Genomic DNA, 20472 nt, shown 5'->3' on the forward strand with positions numbered 1-20472 from the left:
TTCCTCCCTCGCCTCCGCCCCCGCCCCTGCTAACCACGAATCGACTTGGGTCTCCGTACATTTGCCTGTCCTGGACATTCTGCTTCAGCAAGATCATGCAGAACCCATCCCTTTGTGATTGACTTGCTTTGCTGCGCTTCGCTGTACTCTTTTGATGTCATCCAAGTTCCTCAGTCTCTCAGAAACATTATTTTCTCACCTTCCTTCTGGCTGCCGCTCGCCTCCCCCTCACGGATCCTGCCAGTCAGTGTGTGGCGTTCAAAATCGGTTTGGGCTCACCAGTCCCACCTTTGAATGCCTGCGCGGTGTGCTTCAGGAAGCTCTGTCGTTTGTGGAAGCCGCCGATCGCCATCCCATCGAGCACACTGCACTTCCTATCAACACCTGTGCTCGCGCTCTCTCTCTCTCTCTCTCTCTCTCTCTCTCTCTCTCTCTCTCTCCTCTCTCTCTCTTGCTGTCTGACCTTTGGCATCGCCAGGGCCTTACCAAAGGGGCTTTCCCTCTGCCTCCCCTGCATTTGCCCCTTGCCTCCTCAACTCTAAAGGCTCGGTTCCTCTCTCCGTCACGAGTTTCTTCACAGTCTAGATAGAGTCAGGTCAAGAAGGAGATACTCTTTAAGAATCAGAAGCCCTTTGACAATTCCAGACAATGGGGTGCCATGTTTTCCGTGTAGACACTGCGTTCTGTGTATAATGCTGCATTTCGGCTTACTTTGGGTCAGACCCAGAACACACACACAGGAAACGGTATGAAAGTCAACAAGTAATGGAAGAACTAGTCACACTTCACACACTCGGACAGTGCCTTCCCTTTCAAACCGAGCCAGCCTGTAAACAGAGAGAGAAGCTCATAGGTTTACCTCGTCCACCCTCAGTCTAGGGACAACTCTGATTCATGAAAGGGCAAAGGATGTGGTGAAACTTGCCTCTCTTGATAAATTCTTATTTGCATTTCCCCTGGAGGGCCAGCCAAGTCCTTTTCTAGTTAATTAACTGTAAAGTATGATAACATTGTGCAATTGTAAAAGGAGATCTCTTTAAAGGTTTTCCACTGGGCTGGGTATAAGATATTTCATATCTAATCAAAAGCCAAGAAACTATGTCTAGACAAGCTGAGAGGAAAATCCACAGTCCCCAATCCCTCTTCTTTGATGTCCATTCATATCCTGGTGACTGTTTTTATTAGAAATTTAAGGAGTCGGTTTGACACATCAATGGCAATAAGTCTTTGGAAGTGGTACCCCTCCCCATCCTTGATGTGGGGGATGAACTCACTGTAGTTCCTCTTGTAGCTGCTCCTTTTTTTATAACTTGTGTATTGCACTTGCTTTTCTTTGCTCTGTGTTCCGGAGCCGTGACTTACCGTCTCGATTTGTCTCGTTTGCTTTCTGTGCCTCTTGCTTCCTGTGCCCAGTTGAGCCTGTTGATGCCCGCCCAGCTGCCGACCGAGGACTGACTACTCGACCAGGTATCGACTCGCTTACCTCCCTCCTCTGAGCCTCCTGTGCTTCAGCTTGAGCAGGCACCAGCCCCTTTCTTCATGAAGAGCCTCTTAAAATCAGAGAGCCGGCGACATCAAAGTTGAAATGGCTATGGAAACAAACTTTTTAAAAAAAATGTATTCCCCGTTTGCAATTTCTTATCCTTCGTTTCCTAAGTTCCTAATTAAGGTATCTTTTGTGCCTCTGAAATTTCCCTTTGAAACAAGGAAAAGCCTTCCAGCTTTCCTTTTTTTCTTTTCTCTCTCTCTCTCACTATTTTTTTGGGGGGACACGCATTAAATACAGAGGTATAGATACCAGTATATATAACCAGTCCGGAAAAAAAAATGGAAGCTCCCGCTGCTTCAGACGTCACGTGGTGGTGACTTAGTCACTGCTGTGTGAGCATCAGTTCTGTTCTTTCTTTTTTTGGTACCCGGATGGGTTCTCTTCTAACAGAGCTGGGTTCCACCTTCAGTCACTGACTGGGGTGGAGGTGTGAATTCCTAAAAATATCCTAAGTGGGCTATGTCTAGAGTCAGAAAGACTGACTTTTCCTCCCCTTAGGGTTACATATCCTTACTCCCTCGGCGTGCTTGGCCTAACCCTGCAAATGTAGGCACATCATTTTGCAGAGAAGCCCCCTTTTTAATACACTGCTTATAAATCCCATTCACATTAAGAAGTGACCAATGGTCAACCTTGGTCCCCTATTTGCCCTTTGCCTCCAAGTAAATGTTCAGAATAACTTCATCACATGACCCCAGAATCTCTGCTTTATGTGTGATGTTGCCCCACGGATCGTACCCACACTTGTCAGGGGGTCAAGAAGCAGAGGGAAGGAATCAAATTGATATATCGGGACACTTTAGGAGAATTTACTCCCCATAGCAGCTCAGATCATCCATATTTATTTTCTTTTCTCTCCTCATACTGTCTATGTGAGGTGGTAAAGGAACATGGGGTGGACATTGACAAACAGAGGTGACCTTGGCTCCCGGGTGCAAACAGAGTCAGCAGCAGGGAGCCAGGAGTAAATGTTGCCTCTTTCAAGTCAGTGCAAGTTCAAGTCACGGCTGCCTTCTAAGCAGAGTCACTGGTGAGATGACTCTGAGAGTCTGCCTCTTGGCATCTTTATGCTTTACACTCTGATTAACAGTGGCGGCAAGCAACAATGGAGTGACATGCCTTGACAGCCACTCTAGTTGGTTTTATGAATCTCTGTCTGCAGGGCTCTTAAAGGAAACTTAAATTATTGTAAGTTGGAGACAGATTCAACTTGCCGAATGCCCTCTTTATTGTCAGTGTCACATAGTTCATTTCAAGGAGCCATCAGTTGGCAGGCCCTCCTACTCATCATTTGGTGGGGCCCCAGGCTGAGGGTGAATCCGGTTCAAATTGCAACCCAGAACAGCCCCGGGAATGGTCATGTGCCTGGGCATTTTCTTCATGGCGCTTCCTACTTTGTTTTTTCAAATAAGAGTACTTTAATTGACGGGCATAAAATGTGACTTAGAAACACTGGTTTAACAGATTTTATTAAGTTCTTTCATTTGATAAGGCAGGTCTATCTGCTCCAATGGAAATATCGATGAAAGCAGAAAGCATCAGAGTAATGTACCCCGCCCCTCTTTTTTTCCTAACACAAGAATGAATTATGTTTCCAAAACCTTTGCAACAAAAAAGGTCTGCAATGAAGTACGAGCCAGAAGTGAAAAAACCTCAGATCTTTGTGGGAACAGTAGCTTGGAAGTCTCTTTTGAAATGTATATTTAAACATATATTAAACATGTATTAAATGCTGCAAAGAGTCCAAAGAAATTAAGGTCCCTGTTCTGAGGAGCTTGGCGTATAGTAGATGGAGTACAATTTGCAATTTGGGATGAGCAAGGCAAGGTAATAGAAAACAACAGAAAGTGCAAGCCCTTGTGTGCTACAGTGTGAGGGGAAGGAGTAATAACCAACGGGTGTGTGAATCAGACGTGCTGGAGGTGGCCTTCAAGAAAGGTTTTGGACGATTTGAGGTGCATGGTTGGCAGAGAGAGACTTCAGCTAGAGATGAGAGAATGACCTTTACTAAGATTGATTGCTTATGTCAAGCTTGAGCCCACCCCCACCCCCATAATAAAGAAGGACCAGGTAAGGAAATGAAGGCTCAGATATGAAATGAGGGTGAGTCTAGTTTCCATTTTTCCTGGACATGGTTCGTGTGTGTCAGTCCAGGTGAGTCTCCCAAGCGTTAGGACTCACTTCCTGTGTTTTGTAGTGTGCGTTGGTGGTGACACTATGAGACCACACGTATTTCTACTGTGCCTAGTCACAGTGCTAGGCTCTCCAGACTTAGACATCCTTCTCCGCATCGCCGGAGCCTGGTACTCAAACGATGCCATGGATTTAGTTCCTTCTCTGCCATCGCCTCCTCTTTCCAGCCCCTGGCAATTTCTAATGGGCTTTTCTTTATGGACTTACATATTCTGAGTATTTCTGGATTGTTGTGCAAATGGAACCGGCCACTGTGATTGTTCCCTTCCTTTGAAACAAATAGAGAGGTGGAATTTTGTTGTTGTTCTTTTTTTACACACGTGCACACCAACCTCCTCCACCTCCAGGACCCCCCTTATCAGTAATAGTCACTGCTAAGGAAAATGACTGTTGGGAAAAAGCAGGGCATTGTAACCTCTACAATACGGGCTTCCAGTAGAGAACGGGGTCATTTCAGTGGTGACCTCTGGCCGAAATGGACCAGCCAGAGCAGCCATTAGACTTACGCCTCCGGGCTTTTTCCAGGGAGGAAATACAGACTCTGGAACCTTTATACTACTTACTGAGAATAAAGACGAAAAATGCATTAACACACTCTTCATGTGAGGTAGAAAGCTTCCTCTTTGATTATAAGTATCACCACTCTTTCCCAGTCCTAATCAGAGACCTCAGAACATAGAAGAGGTGCCCTGAAACACAGAGCCCCCCCCGAACCCCCCCTCTAGCACCCAAGTGAACCACAGGCTCGCTTCATACATCATGACAAGAGTTCACATCATATTCCACTACATACAATATCAGCTTATTTTGATACTGTTTCCCTATTGGCAAGCATGTTCATTTCTCCCCCCTCCCCACTGAGATGTGTTGTATATTGAGAAAATCTTTTCAATAAATGGCTATTTCTGCGACATAAAAAGGAGATAGCAAAGACGATTTCTCTGAGAGTCTCTCAACCTGCTAAGCTATAAACATTAATTATCTCTCGTGCTGACCTGCTGCATGAATTCTATTTATTTTAACTATTTGAACAGCAATAGCACTCTCCGCGTGCTTTTGGAAATGGCACGGGGTTATAAAATTTTGAGTGGACAGTTGATTCTTTACTTATTTTTCAGGGTAGTCATTTAGCCCACAAATCTAAAAATGTAAGAGTGTTTGAGAACTTCTTTTAAAGCTCTCAGAACTCTACATTTAGCTATTTTGGTAAAGTCCAGAGCAGATCAAGATGGGAAAAGACAGCACTCTCCCCCCGTATTAGCTACTACCACGGAGGGCTTATGTATATGAAGAGTCTAGTGATAGAGTGGTTACACGTTGGGCTGCTGACTTCAAGGTCAACACTTCATAGGCCCACACGGGCTGCTCTGCAGAGAAAGACAAGGCTTTCTACTCCCATACAGAGTTGCAGTCTCAGAAGGCCGTTGTCGCTCTCAGTCAGAATCAACTGGATGGCAATGAGTTAGTGTTGGGTTTGAAGGAGGGTTAGTAACAATGTTGGGTAAGCTTTGCTCTGCTGATTGAAAGGTGAGTGATTCGAACGTATCCCACAGAAGGCTATCTGCTCCATAAAGATTTACAGTCTCAGAAACCTTACATAGGGTCTCTGTGAATCAGAATCGACTTGATGACTGGTAACCACAGAACTTAGCAGCTTAAAACAAAAAGCTTTCATTTTTCCAGAGTTTCTGTAATTGAGGATTTCGTGCCTGAATTAGGTAGTTCGAGCTCCGAGTATCTCAGAAGTTACAATCGAGACATCAGTCGGAGCTCCAGTCATCAGAAGGCTTGACTGGGGCTGGCAGGTCCATCTCCTAGATAGCTCGCTCAGATGGCTGTTGCCATCCACCCAGGAGGCCTCCGTGTCTGGCTGTTTCCTGGCAGGAGACCTCAGTACCTCCCAGTTTGACACCTGGATTCCCCAGACCAGGTGATCTAAGAGAAAGTAAGAAGGAAGCTGCATTGCCTTTTATGACCTCCTGTCCAAAGCCACCCAAATAATCCTTTATGTGTCATCAAGTCACTGTACCCAGCCCACACTCCAGAGAAAGGAATTAAGTTCTACCTTTTGAGAGGGAGGGACTTTAAGAAATGTGTGGATTTCTTACCACCATAGCTCTGTAGCTAAGTTCAAGTCCTTATGACCCTGACACGTCATCGGCTCAGAGATCTTGAGGGGGATGCACAGGCCCACTATCCACAGTCTTGGTGGAACGCCGAATTAAAAAAGAGTTGGTGAATTAAGGATAAGGAACTGTTGCTCTGACAAGGAATACAGAGCAAAAATAGCTTCGTATCTACCAGCCAGGTGCAGACTGATGTTGCTCTAGGGTCTGTCTTTGGCTAGGTTATTAAGTGGAAGCGTATTGAGCAATTGGACAAGCAATCAGTGATCTGTCAGGACCATAATGGGTTCAGTAGGCCTTGTCAAGCTCTCCTCATTTCCTCGTTGGACAGGCTGCGCTGTTAGACTGGCACATCATGCTGTGACTGTGTGTGCTTTTCCGTTTCAGCGCCGTGTGTGACAAGCTTCCCAGCACCTTGTGAATAGGATTGTGAGCGTGGTTAGACCAAGAGCGAGCGAGCAAGCAATTAGGTCCCATGGGCACTAAAACTGGGAGTGTGCAGCTCAAGCCAGGGAAGGACCAGCAGAGACACGATACCTCTCCTTGGGTATCTGAAACTTGTTCAAGGGTCTTAGTGGGAAGGGATGGTGAAGGTTTGCTTTGTGCAGACCTTTTTCGGGAGGTAGAAGTTGCAGGGAAGCAGCATTCGACGTAATAAAAAAAGGGCTGCGCCAGTTGATAAACAGAGTGGTAGACTGTTAGCTTGATCTCTGTTTAAACAAGAGCTAAGAGTCCACCACTGATGGGAATACCTTTCAGGAGAAACCTTTTCCTTACAGAACTCTGAGTTTTGGTATTTCAGTGAAATCACATGGAAACCGATACTCTACAGTGTCATTTTTTTGTTTTTTGGAGTTTAATGATTGTATTTTTCTTTTTTGAGCTTCAAATGATTACTCAAATAATGAAATGCATTAAAACTGTTAGATAAGATTTATATAGCAATTTGTAGCCAAGAGTTCATACATTATAAATTCTGTTAGTTTCAATGAAGCATTTTCAAAATTTGATGCCCGAACTTTTTATCTGACAGGTGAACAATTATAGTCTGTATCTATAACTAGAACACTTCACTAAATAAATGATATGATTTTTATAAGACTTCACTACATAGAGACATGGACATAATTTACTTATAATTGCAACAAAACCCCGAAGTAGTAGTTTTGTTCTACCAGATAATTAATACTCATTTTAAAAGCCTTCTATTATTTTTTTCTAAAGGATTGATGGCACAGGGGAAAAATTCATAATTGTATATGAAATAAATTTTAATGGTTTAAAAATACATAATAAACTTCTAAGTCAAGCCAGCAAACTCTTGGAACAGATTGTTCCCCAGTCCGCCCTTGACTTCTATTTTTCCCTCTTTTTGAAAAGCACACCCTGTATTTAAAGGAAGTAGAACCCTTCAGAATTTTAAATCGCTCATTTCTTTCTGTCTAAAATAGATAGTGGTTAAGGTCATCGTTTTCTTAAGAAAAAACGGAAGTAACCTCTTTCCCTCTAACTTCAGGCCTAAAAGTGAGGTGCTATGGCCTTTCTGTTGTAATGTTATTGTTAGTGGGGGAATGAATTGATTTACGTGCCTTCTTAATTATGGTGCGATTCAGGTTCCGGGCTGACAAATATTAAGACGGAGGAGATCTCTGAAGTGAAGATGGACGCAGAATTCCGACATGATTCAGGATACGAAGTGCATCATCAAAAATTGGTAAGTCCCATCTAATATGCCGCATCGCTGGGGTCAATTTGATCCCACGCAGATAGATCATAAAAGAGCATATTGCTCACAGCAAATATTCTTTACTAGGTAAGTATTCTTTACAAGCTGTAACACCACTTAAAGACAACTCGGACTGTTTTGGGTTTGAAGTTAAAAGCTTAGCTCAGGGCAGTATTTTCTGGGTTCACCCAGCCTCCGTGGCTCCAGAAAATCTGAATTTGAGGTCCTCTTCTACCCACCTCCCTTTCTATCAAGACTCTACTATCGACTCTTAGATAAAAAATATTCAGTCATGAGAGGTGGGCACCATCCAGTTCTTTTGATCTCACGGTAAAGGAGGCATCGGGCCGCATATGCTCTTCTTGATCCTCGTTCTCCTGTTGCTCCAGGCAAATAAAGACTAAGTCTTGTGCTGTGGATGATTTTGAACTCCATAAGGTTTTCCTTTTCTTTTTCCAATTAATTCTTATTGCCAAGTACACCTTCAGCAAGGCATCGCCAATTCAACAGTTTCTACATGTGCAGTTCAGTGATGCTGGTTACATTCTTCTAGTTGCCCGGCCATTCTCATGTCCCTAAAAGAAGGAACTTTAATGAGGTGCAAATATGATAACTTATGAATTCTGTATGTCATTTTCTTAGTAATAATCTAGACACAAGTAGTTAATCAATAAAACCATAATATATGGCCAGTGTTCAAGTTGCTGTTGTCAATTGGCTACCATATAGATAGTGCTCAAAAGGGCATAATGACCCTGACCGACCTTTTTTACTAGTGGAGCTAAACTTTCATCTGGTTTTAAGATGACTTCTGGGGGTCTTTTTGATTTAAGGTTGAAGATGATCACTGGAGAGCCATAGTTTTGATGGCTGGCTTTTCAAAAATAGATCACCAGGCCTTACTTCTGAGCTATTTCTGGGCTGCCTCAGACCTCCGCTCTGGCTGTCTTCTAAACTCAGGCAAGACTTCCCAAAGCAAAACCAGACCCACTGCCACCGAGTTCGTTCTGACGACTCAGAGCAACCTTACCGAACAGAATAGATGTGGGCTTCTGAGACTGGAAGCTTCATCTTTCTCCTGTGGAGCAGCTGGTGGCTTCAAACTGCTGGCCCTGCAGGAGTAGCCCAGTGCAGAGGTCACTGCGCAACGAGGGCGGCTTCATGCAGCACTTAAAATGGAATTCATCCCTGCTATCTTGCTGTTGGTAGGTGCCATTGAGTCAGAGGTGTCTCAGCTAACCTATATGACAGAACGAACAGCGCTCCCAACAGCACCAGCTCACGATTGTTATGTTTGAGCCCATTATAGCTGCCACAGTGTCGATCCATCTTGTCAAGGGTCTGCCTTTTTTTCAGAGCCCTAGTGATATAGTAGGAGCCCTGACGATGTAGTGGTTGCAAACTGGGCTGTGATTCAGAAGGTTGGCAGTTCGAAACCATCACCATATCTGAGGGGAAAAGACTAGGCTTTCTAATCCCTTTAGCCAGTTACAGTCTTAGAAACCCACAGAGGGGGGCGATGAGTCAGCATTAACTGGGTGACAGTGAGTAATGTAGTTGGTAACTTTGGGCTGTTAATTGCAAGGTCGGCAGTTCAATACCACCAGCCATTCCATAAGAGAAAGTTGAGATGTTCTTTCTACTCCTGTAAAGATTTACAGTCTTGATTTCTGAGATTTACAGTCTCAGAAACTCACAGGGACAGTTCTGCCTTGTCCTATAGGGCCACTCGAAGGTGAAATTGACTCATTGGCAGTGAGTTTTTTTCCAGTTATATTAGCCATTTAATTAACTTTAATTCACTTGCTTAAGTCTTGGACTTGAGTATCATAATCTTCATGTCACATCCACTTGGCCTTAACTGTACCAACTGCCTGTGAAAGTATGACTTACAAAGACTGTTTATAGATTCCTATAATACTTTTTTTAATGAAATATTATATTATATAATTAACATTAATAGTCTAGGTTTGGTATATAAAAGACCAAAATCTCCAATAAATTCATCCAAACGCCACTTGACTTCACTGAACACTTTGTATAGCTAGCTGGTTTTTACATTTGTGCTGTATCCCTTTGCTTCCTATCTCTGCCTCCCACCCTTCCTTCCTGCCTCCTCCCCCAACTCCCTGTGTGGAGAGGATCATGGGAACTCAGCCTAGTTCGACCAAGGCAGGAAGCAAGCCAGACTATGTGATGCTCCCAGCGGGGCTCTTCTTCTCACTGTTTTAGATGAAATCACTCCCGGCCTCGAGGTTGGAATTAGAGATGGAATAAAAAGGAAGCCCCTCTTCTCCAGGCAGTTCCAGCAAGCAGTAAAATCCTCCACCGGAAGCTTAGAAATCCACATAAGTCAAATCCTGGATTATGTTAGCGTTCTTTCTATCTTATCCAGAAGTACAGTGTGGGGGTTAAGCGATTAAACTCCGATAGGAAGGTGTTTATTGTATTGTTTGCATCTCTTTTCACTCGGAAACACTAGCAAGTCAGAAGTGACTTGAGACTCAGATGCAGCATTAACCTGCATCGCCTTTCTGTTACAGGCATGCAGCCTTTGAAGTGTGGTGTGGGTTAGCAAATTAATCCACCCCTATGTTTATGACATCAGGGGTGTTCTTGAACTGACTGGTGGGGAAGGTTTGAAAAACAAGCAACAGAGTCTGGGGGACCCGCTGATGAGTTGGGAGTTGGGAGGGGGAGGCGGAGAGGCGAAGACTAATGTGCTGGTTTGCATGGTATAGGGCCTGCCTGTGTCCTAGAAGCCCATCTCTGCCATTACCCGCCTCCTGTCATGCGACAGTGACTAGTGGCACCAGCAGCAATTAGGAGAATCAGCTCCCTCTACTGAGCTAGTTGATAAGATAATGTACTATAATTAGTGCAATGAATATTACAAAATTATAGTATTTTCTTAAAGACATAGCAAGATGTCCAGATGTGCACTTATTCCTGATTACCTCCAACTAGTATTATTATTAGCTAATTAATGATTTGCTTTTTATGATTATGTTGAACTAGAAATTGCATTGTAAGGAGCAATTGCTAATTTTGTTGTTGATAATCCAGTCACGAACTCTTTTTAGGAATTTTCTTTCTTTGCTATATATTTTTTAATTTATGGTATTTGATCTTGCCTTTTGAGATTAAGATGCCAGTTTTATCTATGAAATTTTTTTTCTTTTTTACTCTCTTGGTGCTTCCGTGGGATGATTATTTAGGGAGCTGTTTTGTGAATTTATCTAACAAATGTGGTATCCATGTGTTTAATAATAACCTTAAAGTAATCTCCTCTCATAATGAGATGATAAAATGCCCAAAGTGCTTTTGTACGTCCATTTCAGTAGATATGATGGAAAACGAATGACGGCTTTTTTCTTATATGCAATATGAAGAAGTGTCACCCACTCAATTCATCATTCTCCTCACACTTCCTCTCTACAGTGTCCTTCAAATTCTTTTTATCTTTAATCCAAATAAACAGTAAGAACAAAGCACTGTTTTGGATTTTAGGTTCTAGAGACAACGTAGTAAAAATGTGTGTTAAATGCAACTATTGAAATTCTTATCTTGCTGCCTGCTGCTTCTTCCTTTAAAATAACTCCTTAACGCATTATGCTTCTCAAGGTTAATTAGGGTCCTGCTGAATTCTTGTGACTGTAAGTAAGTGGCAGGGTGGATTGTTCTTCATTGCCTTTGTTTCAAAATGTTTATTTATTTCTCTGTGTTAAAAATGTCCCTCCTTCCAGCTGGGGTTGGAAAATGCTAGGCTCATAATTTTAATCCCCATCCTTTGTAGTTTTTCATAGATCCAAAAGTTACCCCCCCCCCCACCTGTCTCCAAAGGTCCCTTCCACCCATCAGAGGCTTCTGGTCTCTGCAAGCATCCGCTGTCTCTTTCTGGTGGCAGGGAGGAGGAAACCCAGCTTCTTAGGCCTAGGCAGGCCGCACGGCTCCACAGGCTCTAACGACCATGCTTTAGGAATACATAGAACGTTGCGCGGCAGGTCTGCTTTTCTTCCAAGTAAGCGCCAAGTAGTGAAGTGGCCGGCCAACCCAAACTGAGATTTTAAGGCTGAGAGCGAGAGCAGAGAATGAACTGAAGCTTCTTACGTGCCTCCTCTTACATGTCTCCTGCAATTTCTGTTGCTTTCTTTTTTATTTATTTTCCTTGTCTTGTTTTCAAGGTGTTCTTCGCTGAAGACGTGGGTTCAAACAAAGGCGCAATCATTGGACTCATGGTGGGCGGTGTTGTCATAGCAACGGTGATCGTCATCACCTTGGTGATGCTGAAGAAGAAACAGTACACGTCCATCCACCACGGTGTGGTAGAGGTAGGTCACACCGGTCATCTGTTTACAAGTGGCCAGTGAAGCACCGGCCAGAAGGACCGTGTGCTTTGCGCTAGGATCGCGCACCTTTCTCTTCTTTAGGGCTCAGGGAGGCGATCTGTTCCGTCTCGGTGCTGAAGCGCTAGCTAGTCTGTCCTTTCTTTGGCTCTCATGCATTCCCATTGATGCTGAGCCCCGTGATCATGGCATTGAGGGTTGAGTTGTTGCCTCAAATTATCATTTGTACTGCAGTGATCAAAATAACACGGATGACGATAATGCTTGGCTCAAAGGAAATTGAGATTACCTTCAAATGATGGTTTACAGGAGAAAAGACACCACGCAGGATGATTCTAATTCGCTTGCGGTCGTGCTGCCTGCTCCCCGCGGGCCAACCTGTGCGCAACAGTGTCCAGCACTCAGCTAGGAGTTGCTGCAAGATTCCCATGGCTCCTTGGAATCACAAGCTTTGGAAAACCAGGAAAACTTCCAAAAGAAGTTGATCTCATGCATCTAACATACAATTTTGGTAGGGGCGGGGCGGAGAACGGCAACCTTTTTCTAAATTGTCAGAGAAAGAGAGTACATTTTGAGAGCTCCTGGCTTTTAAGAACTACAAGAGGGCCTTGATCAATCAGATTGATTTGCTGGTTTTTCCGGAAGCCCAGACAAGGCAGTGTTTATCCCAATGTCGCACTGTTAATTAGTGAGCCCAAGGTCCAAATATCAGTCCCTCCATTTTGAACGGTTGCTTTTTCCTAGCAGATTTGTCAGGTGCCGCTGAGTGGGTTCTGACTCATGGTGAGCTCATCTGTAAGAGAGGGAAGCCAGCATGGCCTGGTCCAGCACCGTTCCCGCAGCCATGGCTTTGTCTGAGCCCATTCTTGCAGCCAGGCTGTCAGCCCTCTCACCAGGCAGTTCAGTTTTTCATGGAAATGAGCTCCGAACCAATCTGGATTGTAGGCATGCGGGAACGATTCATGTACATTTAATTTGTGGTGAGGCCAGCAACCTCATTTTGTTCAGCCCTTAAAATCCCCATAAACAAATTGTTTACAGAAGTTGCCAATGAGAAACCATGTGGACGCTTATCTCCCCGGTTCGGTGCGGCTGCTGGAAAGCCAGGGAAGTGAGCGAAGTGCAGAAGCAGGCTGCTTGTGGTCGTCAGGCCCCAGGTGGGGAAGACCTGGGGCTTCACAGCCGAGAATCTGAGCACATAAAATAAGCACGATGCCACCACACGTTTGAGGTGGCGCTTTTCAAAAGATGATTTCTCGATCCTGCGACTCTCATTTCTATCATTTCTATTCAGTGGGGAGATGTTTTAGTTCTACATTGGGAAAAATAAAACTGGTTTTATTTCAAAGATTCAAATAAAACTGGTTTTATTTCAAATATTCAATTGAATATTTGAAAAGCACCTTCTTTTAATTTTGTGTTAATATAATGGAATCTCGTAATTGCCTTGCCCTGGCGAAGATGCCCACGAGGCAGCTTCCCATCTGCCTAGATGCCCTCAGTCCCACTGCCTGCCTTCAGTGCCACAGACCAGAGCCTACAGGTGCTGGATGGGACATGGCAGGCTTTCCAGTGCAGGAGCGGGCTGTGTAGCACACATGTCAGGTAGTTCCTTCCTGAGAGGACGATCTCCAGGTCCCCACTAGACCTCGGGCTACAGAATACAGTCATACCTCAGCTATTGCAGTATCGGAGTCCATCACAATAAAACTAATATCGCCAAAAAGTAGCAATGTCTTGTTTCCCAGTGTATATAAAATTATGATTACACTGTCATGGTTTACTATGTGTGCAATAAATCACCCCCTCACCCCCTTCCCCCCCAAAAATTACCTCACTGCAACTGAGTTGATTCTGACTCATAGTGATCCTTAAAAAGTAGCCCAGCCCGGGAATGTTTACAGACGCAGACAGCCTCGTCTTTCTCCTAAGGAATGACTGGTGGGTTTGAACCAGCCACCTTGCGGTGGGCAGCCCACCCCTAACTCAAGTGTGCAACAGCATGATGAAAAAGTTGGACATCCTGTGACCGCGACTAAAATGGGACACAGGTGACGCCAACAGACTCAGTCGACAGTTGCCACAAAACGCAGTGTCTGCGAAGTTCAATAAAACAATGTATGTCCGTATAGAAAACCTCCAAGCAAGGGGCTCCAGACTCCCAATGCACCTGTCACTGAGTCAGGTAACTCTCGTGGTCGAACTGCCTCTGTGAATCGTAACTCCTTCCAGGAGTAGAAGGCCTCAGTTTCTCTTGCAGGTGGACTGGTGGTTGCAGGCTGCTCATCCTTCCAGGTAGCGGGTCAAACCTGTAACCACACCACCCCTGGGGCTCCTGAAGTTCTTAGTATTTCTGAATATTTTCCCCACCGAATCGGGCTTGCAGGCAGGTTTGAGAATTGCTGAGACCCCAGACGAGCCCTACTCCTCGGTGTAACATGAGCGAGCAGAATGCAGATGGATCATTTCCGTTGGGTCAACTCCCACCTCATGAGAACCTAAAGTACAATAGGATGAATTAGAGCCCGTGGCGGCCTCATCCTCCTGATCACCAGCAGGTTCGGTCCACTGCTAGAACTACTGTGCTCCTCCAGTTCACTGATGGCCTCACGCGTCCCCACTCGCTTCCCCAAAGTTGATATTTCCCTCCAGTGAGTGAGCTTTTCTGATGACTTTGGGAACCAAAGTCAACACGTTCCATTGTGACCCATCAGGTGTTCGTTGGCTGCCTTTCAGACGCAGATCACCAGGCCATTCTTCCTAGTCTGCGTCTTAAGCTGGAAGCTCCCCAAAAACCTGCCCACTATGGGTGACCCTGCTGACAGTTGAAACAAACATTGGTGGCGTAACTTCCAGCATCACGGCAGGACACAAGCCACCACAGTATTAACAGGCTACCAATTTGAGATGACCTGTGGCCAGTTTTTCATTTTAAGCACGAGTAACCAGTATTAGCTGGAAGGCTAATGGTTCATGCAGTCAGCCGGGCTTTCCCATGGCGGTGGCTATGCTTTGTTGGGTTGTTCCCTTGATGTGTTGTTTCTCCAACGTGTCTCCCTGTGAGGGGACCTCCCTGGTAGCTGAGAAGCACGCACCAGCTCAGTGAGCCACCACAGCGGGCATTCATCTGAATATGGCCCTGCCCTGCAATGACTCCGGTTCTATTGAGTAAGAACTGATGGGACGTTTCTGGTGCACTGATCTTTGAAAATAAACACTGTCCCCTTTCCAGTCACCCAAAATTAGGAGCAGGGGTGGTGGCACACGATGTACTATAATGTGTACAAGAATTCCTTTCTGAGCATTGCAGTACCAAAAATGGACCCAGGCTCACAAAGTCCATTCCAGCTCATTCGAGCTGCCTCCTGGGCTTTCCAAGGCTACACTCTTCACAGAAGCAGACTGTCGCATGTCACACACGTCGTTCCCCCACACTGAGTTTGAACCCCTGACCTTCAGGTAGAAGCCAGGGGCTTAACCCCTGGCCTACCAGGAAGACCCATCCCCAGACTCTCATTAGCGCCTGATGGCCCGCTACAGTCTTCCTTTTGTCAGTGTTGTCTTCTACAACTGAGTCAGCCCCCACGCCCGAAACACCACGCACAAAGGAATGAAAAGACACTGCCTGGTCTTGCGCCCTCTCTTTGATCCATGATGGGTCCGCCTCTAGGGGTCCAGAGCATTTTTACGGCTGGTGTTCCAAAGCGGATGGGTAGGCCTTTCTTCCCGGTCCAGCTTCCTCAGGAAGCTCCTCCGAAACTGGTTCTGCGTCATAGCAACATGCAAGCCTCCACAGACAGGAGGAGGAAAGCGAGAATGCTACCACTGGACACCATTGCCCCTGCTCTTCCTTTAGGTAGGCCATCGGGTCATCCCCCTGGGCATGAGTACGTACATCCTTACATCTGACTTTGGAGGGGCTGGGCATTTAAAAAAAGATTCAATACACAGCCGTTTGGGGGGCTAGTTTGTGAAGAAAATCCCTTCCCCTTTAGATGGTGAGCCCACTAATGTCAAAGGGCCTCGCTGGCCACCCCTCTGCAGGCATGGTGAGAGGGGAGCTGCCCTCACAGAGGCAAAGGGCCATGAGGATAAGCAAGTAAAGGAGGCCAAGAAAAGCCAGGAAATGAGCTGCCTGGAGTCCACCCCTGCCTGTGAGCCCAGCATTTTGAGGTTTGTCTTTGGATTGGAGGAGGAGCTAAGCTATTCGGTTACCGAGTGTCCTGCCCTTGATGAAAGTAAATGATTGTTGACAGCAGCGTGGAGGTTGATGTGCCTCCTGGATGAGATAAAATATAACATCTGATAATCAAGTAGCATTGTGATTCCCCCCCCTATATTAGAAACATAACAGCTTGCAGCTCTATCTCCCAAGCAAGGTTGTGTTTATTTATTTTTAACCCTCATGGTCGCTGAAATCTCACTGTAGAGGTGGTATACAGCAAAAAGACAACCAAGTTCGAATAGCGTACCACTGTAGACAGGCTGTTTCCAGCAAGCTGATTGGGAGAGAAAATGAAGTAGCTTGCCATGGGCGCTAATGTTTAATGATGACATTTTCATTTACAAGTCTGTGGCTAATTGCACAGTTACCAATTGTAGCAAGGTGACCTCATTTGTTGACAAGCAAGAGTACAGCTCAAAAGGAAGGAGAGGATGGGGAAAACGTCTATGAATTAGTCCCTTGAGGGCAGGGACGTTGCACATCCACCTGAGCAGCGTCCTCTGGCTGGCTCATTAGAGGTTGTTAGTGGCGCTGTTCTGAGCGGGAACCACCAGACCTGCCACTGGAATAATCTGAAGATTTCCCAGAAAACACAGACACCTCCAACAAGATGGTAGCGTAGGACCAATTCACAGTGGCATCAAATGGGAAGTTAAGGACATAAAATGAAGACGATGGTGACCAGCTCAAGACATACAGGAGCTCTGTACCTCTGCCGCCTGCCTTGGGATTAAGCAGCTGCTGCCTGGTGGTGGAATGGGTTACTCAGTAGGACGCTCATCCAAAGATCAGCAGTCAGAACCTGCCAGCCACTCTGTGGAGGAAAAGATGAGGCTCTCTGCTCTCTTAAGGAGTTCCCGTCTCAGAAACCCACAGGGGCAGTTCCGCTCTGTCCTACAGGATCACAGTGAGTCAGAATTGACTGGCTGGCAGTGCATTTGAATAGTGTTTTTGTTGTGTTTTGATCAAATCAGTATGTATTCATAGCATGGAAGATGCTCCAGAAGGTTTTCGATCGATGGCTGAGTTTAGGAAAGCATAGCAGGAAGCCGTTATTGAAAGTGCCGCTGGGTCGACACAAACCTCCAGCCTTGCAGTTAGCAGCCAAGCCCATTTGCACCACCCAGGTATGCGCTTTTCTTCGTGGTGACCCAGCATGTTTAGAAGGAGGAACTCTGTTTAAACCAATTAGCTGGACAAGCGATTAGAGTAGCCTCCTGTGTTAGTCTGGGTAGACTGGAGAAACAAATTCATAGACGCACGCATGCACGCGCGCGTGTGTGTGTAAGAGAGAACTTTATATCAAAGAGCAATTGTTTATTGAGACAATATCCCAGTCCAGATCAAGTCCTTTAAATCCGCTATTAGCCCATATGTCCGATACCAATTTGTAAATTCCTCTTTGGACCCACGCAATACATGCAATGACACTGAATGCAGGAGGATAACAGGCCAGTGGGTTGAAAGTCTGGATCCAGTGGCAGTGGAAGTGTCTCCACGTTGGCAGGGGTCGCCACGTGACTCCTCCAGTCCAGGACTCTAGCATAGCTCCATGTGTCTTGTCAGCAGGACAAGAGGAGAGTCTGTGTGTATCTGGCCTCAAATCAGCTATTTATAACCGTTGCACCTGCAAATGAGGTCATCAAGCTGCGACCTGATTGACAGGCTAAACTCCACCCCTTCACTCTTAATAGTCTCAAGTTGACACCAGATTATGTAACTACCACACCTCCCAAACCAAACTCACCGCCATGAAGTTAGTTCTGATTCATAGCCACCCTGTAGGACAGGGTCGGACCTCCCCTCTAGGCTTCCAAGACTAGCAGCCCAATCCGTAAGCACTACGCTACCAGGCCCCTCATTATAATATCCTAGTGCTCAGGACAAAGGAAATCGATGATCTAGAACAATATGCCCTTGCTCTATTTTTCTTTTATCTAAATGTCAAATTTGTTGCCCCTTTGTGTTACAGGCACCATTCTTTAATCAAAAGATTCTCAGAGCTCTCTTTAACATATAAAAGTCAATGAAAGCAGGTTAAAACAAATATGAGTCGATTCTGATCAGTCCAAGAAACTGAGTGTTTTTCCCCTACTCAAATTTCAGTATCAGCCACCCATGGTCCTGTGCGGGGAATCTCTCTCCTGGAGACATTGGATTTTGTTTCTAGCTAGCTACCACACTTTCAAATAAAGCCGTCCTTCCATCACCATAAAATGGTCTTCTGTTGTGGCTGCTTGTCCTTTATTGAGTCAACAGGAAGGAAAAAGATGTATCTCACTAGATGTATCCAGTTACTGATAGGGTGGGAAAGCTAACTGGTGGAGTTTTGACAACCCCCAGCTAGCTGGGTGTAAGCGCCACCTGGTGGTTGCAGATGAGCTTGTGCAGCCGGCCGGCAGAGCATTGCGTGCTGCTTCAAAGTGACGGAGGTGTTCTGCAGGCGGGTACCGCGCTCGGCATGTTCTTACTGCGGGGACATGTGCAGCCTGAGCAGACTGAACTCAAAAAGCACTCAATTCTCGTCTCCCTTGCGTTGCAGGTGGACGCTGCTGTGACCCCAGAGGAGCGCCACCTCTCCAAAATGCAGCAGAACGGCTATGAAAATCCAACTTACAAGTTCTTCGAGCAGATGCAGAACTAGCCCCACCACCACAGCAGCCTCTGAAGTTGGACAGCAAAAGCACTGCTTCACTGCCCATCGGCGTTCCTTCATAGAGTAACGTGGAAACAAACGATCCCTTCTGTTTTATTATTTACTCATGATCGCCTTTTCACAGCCGTGCTGTAACCCAAGTAGATGCCTGAACTTGAATTAATATACAAATCAGTCCTGTATTCTCTCTCTTTACATTTTGACCTCCATGCTACATGATTAATGGGTTTTGTGTACTGTAAAGAATTTAGCTGTTACCAAACTAGTGCATGATTAGATCTCTACTGATTATTTATCACGAGTAGCCCCTTAGCCAGTTGTATATTATTCTTGTGGTTTGTGACCCAATTAAGTCCCAACTGAAACATGCTTTAAGGATCGGTGGGGGTGCTTCATGTGAACGTCGAGCTTAGCTGCTTCTCTTGCTTGAGTACTCTGTTGCTGACCACTATGCATTGGAGAGTTCAGCCTTTTTCAGTATTCCAAATGATTTCAAGACTTTTTTCTTCCCATGATTGCATTTTACTGTACGGACTGCTGCTTCTGCTCTAATTGTGTTCTGGGAATTCTGAGGGTCCACGTTTATGTCTTTGTGCCTGTTTTATGTGCACACCTTAGGCATTGAGAATTGAAACTTTTTTTGTCCATGTATCTTTGATAAAGAAAAGAATCCCTGTTCATTGCAAGCACTTTTACTGGTGAGGGGAGGGGGGAGGGATGCTCTGTTGGTCTCAGATTACCAAATTTCTCCAAAAAATAATTTTTCTTTTCCTGCAGGATGACTGTACAGAATCATTGCTTATGACATGATAGCTTTCTACACTGTATTACGTAAATAAATTAAATTAAATAACCCCGGGTAAGGCTTTTCTTTCAAAGATGACCAGACATTAAGTATTCAACACAATTTTTGGTGCGAGAAACAATGACCTGCTACTTAAACTACCCCACCCCCACCCCTCCTAGCCCACAATAAAAAGTCTAGAGCACACAGATTTGGTCAGGTACAGGGGTAGATTCCATTTCCTAAAACCAGTCTAAAACATTTTCTTTTTGCTTTTTTTTTTCTGCTTCAAACCTTTATTGAATAATACAAACTGTATTCACTTTCTAGGAGCTGTCAAATGTTCTCCCTAAAGCCAAGGTAAAACCAAAACCCAAACTCACTCCCATCGAGTAGATATCAACTCATAGTGATCCTGTAGGACAGGGTAGAACTGTCCCTGTGAGTTTCAGACTGCAACTCTTTTTTTTTTTATGTGCATTTTTTCTTTTTTTTTTTTTTAACAATTTATTGGGGCTCATACAATTCTTATCACAGTTCATACATATACATACATCAATTGTATAAAGCACATCCATACATTCCCTGCCCCAATCATTCTCAAGGCATTTGCTCTCCACTTAAGCCCCTTGCATCAGGTCCTCTTTTTTTTCCCCTCCTCCCTCCCCCTCCCCCCTCCCTCATGTGCCCTTGGTAATTTATACCTCGTTATTTTGTCATATCTTGCCCTATCCGGAGTCTCCCTTCCCCCCTTCTCTGCTGTCCCTCTCCCAGGGAAGAGGTCACATGTGGATCCTTGTAATCAGTTCCCCCTTTCCAACCCACTCACCCTCCACTCTCCCAGCATCGTCCCTCAAGAGAGGAGGT

The 20472-nt window shown here is 45.2% G+C and overlaps 1 protein-coding gene across 6 annotated transcripts in view; it reads left to right on the top strand.

Annotated features, from left to right (window-relative positions):
• Window positions 1-19674, top strand: part of APP (amyloid beta precursor protein) — a 298287-nt gene extending 278613 nt beyond the window's left edge. For 3 of the 6 annotated variants that reach the window (XM_075542402.1, XM_075542400.1, XM_075542398.1), the window contains 4 exons: window positions 1414-1467; window positions 7482-7582; window positions 11779-11925; window positions 18708-19674. In XM_075542402.1, the coding sequence (XP_075398517.1) occupies window positions 1414-1467; window positions 7482-7582; window positions 11779-11925; window positions 18708-18809 (404 nt within the window). In that variant the 3' untranslated portion in view covers window positions 18810-19674. The remainder of the gene's footprint in view (window positions 1-1413; window positions 1468-7481; window positions 7583-11778; window positions 11926-18707) is intronic. The other 3 variants (XM_075542403.1, XM_075542401.1, XM_075542399.1) reach the window with 1 other exon arrangement.
• Window positions 19675-20472: the final 798 nt, after the last annotated feature.

This window comes from Tenrec ecaudatus, chromosome 2, assembly GCF_050624435.1.
Source record: "Tenrec ecaudatus isolate mTenEca1 chromosome 2, mTenEca1.hap1, whole genome shotgun sequence".
Taxonomy (NCBI): Eukaryota; Metazoa; Chordata; class Mammalia; order Afrosoricida; family Tenrecidae; genus Tenrec; species Tenrec ecaudatus.